This window comes from Nilaparvata lugens, chromosome 8 (assembly GCF_014356525.2).
Source record: "Nilaparvata lugens isolate BPH chromosome 8, ASM1435652v1, whole genome shotgun sequence".
NCBI lineage: Eukaryota > Metazoa > Arthropoda > Insecta > Hemiptera > Delphacidae > Nilaparvata > Nilaparvata lugens.
The window spans coordinates 48,363,745-48,370,545 of NC_052511.1; the positions used below are offsets into that span (position 1 = coordinate 48,363,745).

Below are 6,801 nucleotides of genomic sequence, written 5' to 3' on the forward strand. Positions count from 1 at the left end.
TATCAGCAAGTTTCATATTTATTCGGTTAAAAAGTTCTCTAATATTGTTTTATTATTCTTATTGCTATTTTTTTTTTAGTTTTGTGCGCAGTACTGTTGTTGTAAATTGGTTGCGAAATAAAGAATCTTATCTTATCTTATCTATTAAAGCCTGTACATCCGATTTGGTTTATATTTTTCAATTTTAAACTAATTACCTGTAGATACAGAAGATGAGAATCATAGTGCTGGTATATATTTCGGTGCATAACAATACCACAATCAGTCATGTATCGTAAATATATACCAGCCATATATTGTAATCTTCTGCCTTATGCCTAAACGTAATTAGTTCAAATATTTTAAGACACAGTCCGTGCTCCTTCTCTTTTACTTTTTGTTGTTTATTTTATTATTTATCAATTACATCTATTATACCATTGGCTTGACTTATTAATTGGTTACATTTTTTGTGTAGTTGAGAAGTTGATATTGTGGTAATTATTCATATTGAATGAAAAAGACTAAGAATTGTCAAAAAACCCTGATTTATTGATAATTAGAAAGACCGGTTTCGTTATTACCCATGTCAATCTCTGATAAACTGATTGTTCTCAGAAAACTCTGTTTATCAGAGATTGACAATGGTGTAATAACGAAACCGGTCTTTCTAATTATCAATAAATCAGTGTTTTTTTTTTTTGACAATTTCTTAGTCGTTTTCATTCAATATTATTTGGTTATACTTTCACTTTTGGTTCAACTTATTTTGCCGTTTAACCATATTTCTCATCACTTTGATCGTACAAAACTGGAAAATTCCGTATCTCTCCAATAAGTTTTTCACTCTCTCCCGCACCGTCACCGTCGAAAAGTAAACTGAACTAGTCGGTGACGGTGCGGGCACGGCAACAAACACGGCGACGGTGCTGACGCGGTGCGGTAGTGTATGTCCCTACACGTTTGAAAGACTTTGTTTTCTCACTCGCAGTAGTACGTCCGACACTCGGTCGTACCGCGACGCGGGCTCGGTGCGGTTATGTGTGTCTCGGCCATTAATCCTGCATAGTTAGCGCGCACGTGGATTCGGCTCGGCCCGGCCCAGCTTTGGTGGCAATGTACCAGAGGCTAGAAAGTACGGTGACTATCTCTAGTTTAACGAGACTATCTTCTTCTAGCCTCTACTTTACTGTAGCTACAGTGAGTACAAAGGACGAGATGCTGAAAGGAATAAGGTGACAGATTTTCACAGGATAAAGAAGCAAGGAGATAATAATCATAATAATATCAAGTGACCTGGCTGGCTCAGGTCTGGTGTCAGAGTTTTCAGGTCGCAACTGATCATTTCAGGCCTCTGACATGACCTAACGACTGCTTTTTAGGTAGCCGCGACCGACGGCTTAACGTGTCCATCCGAAACACGGGAGTGGCCCGAGAAAGCAAGGAGATTAAGTTGAGGGATGGCTAGATTGATAGAGATCTTTTTTATATATTTTATTCAAAGATAGGAAGAGTGGGGATATTGTGAGATTCAATGCAAACTGTGAAATTTTTTTGAATATGAAGCTTTGATGTTATTCATAAGGAGTGAATGAAGTTATGAGTGAATGCGGAGGATATTTTGTCTGAGGTCTCACTGAAACAGAATACTGAAGTTCTACTTTATTTTTCAGTCACGGTACTTGAAACTATTCTGTATTATGCAGATCTGAATAAATTGAAAGTTGCATTTGTTCAAATACTAATTAATGAATAACTATTATTAAAATAAAATCCCAATTAAATGCTGTAAATCACCCCGAAGACTTCTGCTACTGCAAATATTGACAACCGGGTAAACAGCTAGATGGAAATTCAATGAGCTCTACTATAGTGAGAGGTCACGTTATAATGACAGTATTTGATCAACTTTGGTTTTGCTATCCTTGTCAATCATTCGACAAAACCGGTGGTACTATCCTTTTCTAGGTCCACAACGATGCCAATTATGTTTTTGAAAGTGTAGAAATATGATTAATTAATGCAGAGAATCGGCATCGCTATTCTTCTATCTTCATCCACTGACATTATAACGTGGACCTCACTATATACAAAAGTTATTTGTCAAGGTCTATAAAATACAAGTCATTACACAGTCCCGTGATGCATTGCAAAATCGCCATTTTGTGGGGTTCTAGTTCACCAATTTTAAAATTTATCATCTGTTATCATTCAAGATTGGACTAGAAAGTGGAGAATGAAATTGAATGAAACAAAGTCGATTCACATCAATTTACCAATAAGAAGGACCTGCCCATACTAATAACTATCAACAACCAAGTTGTACCATATGCTAATGATGCCAAGTATCTAGGTATGACCTTGGACGCAAAGCTTCGCTGGAAGGCCCATGTCAAGAAGAGAGAAGAGCTTGGAATCAAATATAAGAAGCTGTATTGGCTGATCGGAAGAAACTCCGTCCTTTCAATCCGAAACAAAGTACTTCTGTACAAACATATATTAAAGACAGTATGGACGTATGGTATACAACTTTGGGGGTGTACCAAAGACAGCAACATCATGTCATTCAACGTTTTCAAAGCAAAGTGCTAAGGAACATTGTTGATGCTCTTGGTATGTCAGGAACAGCGATCTTCATAGAGACCTTCACGTCGATCTGGTATCCACCGAGATCCAGAGGCATGCGGAGAGGCACGAGGGGCGCTGCACCAACATGACAACGTCGAGGCGATCCAGCTGCTAGACCATGGAGGGTTGGTGCGGAGGCTCAAAAGGAGGAAACCGTTTGAACTAGTGTAGTGCTTGTTCAAGTAGTGTCCAGTGAAAGAGCAGAGCAGTGATTGAGTAAATCTAGCTTCTATATTGCAGTCAATAAGGGTACATATTAATTAACAATAGCAGTAAGAGTTCTAATGAGAAATTCACTGTTCAATTTTTCAAGTAGTAATTTAGGATAAAAAAATTAGCTCATAGTCTTTAGACTAGATGGCTATAGTATTGACCATAGAAAAAAAAATCTGTTATCATTATAGATTGAACAACATGATGTGTTATTTTGTTATATTGTTCAAGAAGTATTGCTTGGCTTTGAATTGTGAAATAAATTCTTTCCACAGAATAATAGTATTTAGATTCAAACTAGGAACTGAATTTTTGAATCTTCAGATTGGGAAACTTCAAACTCTTTTTGAGGTTAGCCTTTTTTTTCGCAATGCCTTATAATCATAAAGTTACAAGAATAAGAACAATTTTTATGATAAAAAATGCATTATTGAACCATTCATTATTGAAATTTAATTATGAAAAAATCAAAACCTGAATTTACATATTATCTGAACCATAATATTGTTTTTTAAAAAGCATAATGCATTATTTTGTTATGAGCAGATTGAATATTCAAATGTACCGCCATAAAGACCCCATAAAATGCCGCTCCATAAGGAACACGAGTGTCATGACCTGTATTTATAGACTTGCATATTTGTCAGCCCGAGAACAAATTCGATTAGAACAAGTTCCCGGCTGACAAATAATTTTTGTATGGTAGCGCTCCTTGAATTTCCATCTAGCTGTTTACCCTTTTGACAATATTTGCAGTAGCAGAAGTCTTCGGGGTGATTTACAGCATTTAATTGGGACTGTATTATGCTTTGAAACAAGATGTTTTTGTCATAATTGATTGGTCATTGATTTTGTCATCATCTAAAAAGGCATAATTGTTGGTCATTGATTTTCATCATCTAAAAAGGCATAATTGATTGGTCCATTGATTTTGTCATCATCTAAAAAGGCATAATTGATTGGTACCAAAATTAATGTATTAAAGCTTCATTCTTAGAACATCAGTTTTATTTCACCATCTATTCAAATTCATAATGATTGTATAGTAAGCCTAGCTTGTAGGTGATTTGCTGTATATAATACTCATTACCGGTAATAGAATATGATCTTTGAGAGATTAGGAATCGTGATGGACTTATATTATTTTATTTAAAATGGACTCTATTATTTTTTTGTAAAAATGTATGAACTTTTAGAGTATACTTCATGTATTATTTTGTTACCATATTTTTCGTACTTCTAGACGTGATATCCATTATTCAAATAAATTTATTGTTATCTGAATGTTTATGGTGTATCATTATTCCCACTTCTGTATTCACATTATTTATTCATTTGAGAAAAATGGAAAGAATATTTTTTTGTATCCTTAGTACAAGATGGTTCATAAGTCACTACAAATGAGATTATGTGGCCTGGTCTTTATCATGATAGTGAATTTTAGGCCAACTGTATTAGATTAACTATAATAATTAACCTAACTCAATGAGGACGTGATGTAAAACGAGAATCTTCATTAAAGGTGACCATACAAATTGTCAAGAAATGATTAAAATAGAATAATTTATTTATTTTATCAGAAATTATATTTTTCCTATATATGACTTTGAGCATAATAAATTAGGTATTCTCTTTCAACCATCATGAATAGCAAGGGCTACTTTTAATTATAAGAATATAGAACGAGTCTGATATAGATCTCTACATAATTATAAGAATTATGTAGTCTGATCTTTATTATGAATGACTTTTAGGTCAACTGTAAATATGACTTTGAACATAATTTATTCTCTTTTGAACCATCATGATAGCAAGGGATACTTTTTAATAAGAATAAAAGAAGTGGAAAGTGTAGGTGCTTCAAAAAGGTTACAATTTTCATTTTATTTTCTCTGGATCTTATTTTATTCGAATTCAGTTAGAAATTATTGATCTGAAGACATTGCAACCATCATAAACTTTAATCGTAGATCATTTATCATTTAAGATTCAATCATAAGATCACATAGACTAAGACATTAGTCATAAGCATAAGGTAAACATTATTAGGTTACTATTTTCTTTTATTTTCTCTGGATCTATTTTATTCGAATTCAGTTAGAAATTATTGATCTGAAGACATTGCAACCATCATAAACTTTAATCGTAGATCAGTTTATCATTTAAGATTCAATCATAAGATCACATAGACTAAGAAGTTAGTCATAAGCATAAGGTAACATTAGGTTACTATTTTCATTTTAGTTTCTCTTGATCTTATTTTATTTGAATTCAGTTAGAAAATGATCCAAGACATTGCAACCATCATAAACTTTAATCGTAGATCATTTATTATTTAAGATTACATAAAACATTAATCATAAGGTCTATATCATTCACCTCCACCACAATAACTATCCTGTCACTGTTTTAATAAAGGTTAGTCATAAATTGAATGAATCTTCCGGTCTTTCAAGTATCAATAAATCTGTGTTTTTGACAATTTCTTAGTCTTTTTTATTCAATATGAATAATTACCTCTATATCAACTTCTCAACTACACAAAAAGTTAGTCATAAATAGCATGAAGTTTAACACTCGAATGAAACTTCGTCAATGCCACGAGAATTCAAATTCTAATCTCGATTTAAATTTAACCGGCTTTTGTGCAACCGGGCCATAGTCTTGAATTTCTCCTTAAATTACGAACTGCTATATGTCTGTCTTCGCTACAACACGGAGGTAGAAGACCTCCTTGCAGACCAAGGTTGAGGTGGATGGATGCAGTTGCCGGAGATGCAAGAGCTGTTGAGGTCAAGGGATTGGAGGCGAGCTGCCAGGGATAAATAGAATGGAGGCAAATGTTAGAGGAGGCCAAGATCCGCGTTGGATTGTCGAGCCAATGATGATGATATGTCTGTCTTCTCAACTGTAGCTACTGCATCAGTTAGCCTGGTTTTAAGCTCCTCAATATCAGTGCTGAGGGAGGAACATAAACACGATTTTTAACGTTGTTCCTCCCTTGATATTGATAAGCTAGAATCCAGATAACTGATGCAGTAGCTACAGACCGAGAAGACAGTCAGTCATCTTGCGAACAGTCTGGGATGAATTTGGCTACCGTCTAGATGTCGTTCGAGCCTCAAAAGGAGGGCACATAGAACACTTATAATACATCATCATAAACTTGATACTTCTGTGAGTAATTTGATGTAAAATTGGTTTGGGTACACCATTTTTTAAATAAATATAACTGTTTAAAATTGGGTCATTCGTTCTGAAACACCGGGTATAATGTAGTTAACACAGAATAAAACCAAATTGTTCTAATAATATTTTTATTCACATTATTTAAGAAAATACAGGTTCAGTAGGTCACATTGAAAATCAACTTAAATATCATGAAGGTAGAACAATATTCATTAGAGGTTGACAGTTAGTAAAACATATTAAATTAAAGGTGATGATCTCTTGATCCATTCAGAGCTGCGATGTATTAGAATAAATTACATAGAAAAAGTGTTATAATATTGAAATTCTCTTGCGGTGATTAAAATCAAACTCAAATATCATGAGGGTAGAACAATATTCATTAGAGGTGCTGACAGTTTAGTAAAACATATTTAAACTAAAGGTGATGATCTCTTGATCCATTCAGAGCTGCGATTTATTAGAATAAATTACATAGAAAAAGTGTTATAATATTGAAATTCTCTTGCGGTGATTAAAATCAAACTTAAATATCATGAGGGTAGAACAATATTCATAAGAGGTTGACAGTTAGTAAAACATATTGAACTAAAGGTGATGATCTCTTGATCCATTCAGAGCTGCGATGTATTAGAATAAATTACAGAAAAAGTGTTATAATATGGAATTCTCTTGCGGTGATTAAAATCAAACTTAAATATCATGAAGGTAGAACAATATTCATTAGAGGTGCTGACAGTTTAGTAAAACATATACAACAAAGGTGATGATCTCTTGATCCATTCAGAGCTG

At 33.8% G+C, this 6,801-nt stretch overlaps 1 protein-coding gene across 1 annotated transcript in view; it reads left to right on the forward strand.

The window, feature by feature from the left end:
• The first annotated feature begins 5,650 nt into the window (after window positions 1-5,650).
• The window catches only part of LOC120352863 (WD repeat-containing protein 13-like), an 8,007-nt gene continuing 6,856 nt past the window's right edge, over window positions 5,651-6,801 (forward strand). The window contains 1 exon segment of the mRNA XM_039435173.1: window positions 5,651-5,714. Within this exon segment, the coding sequence (XP_039291107.1) occupies window positions 5,651-5,714 (64 nt within the window).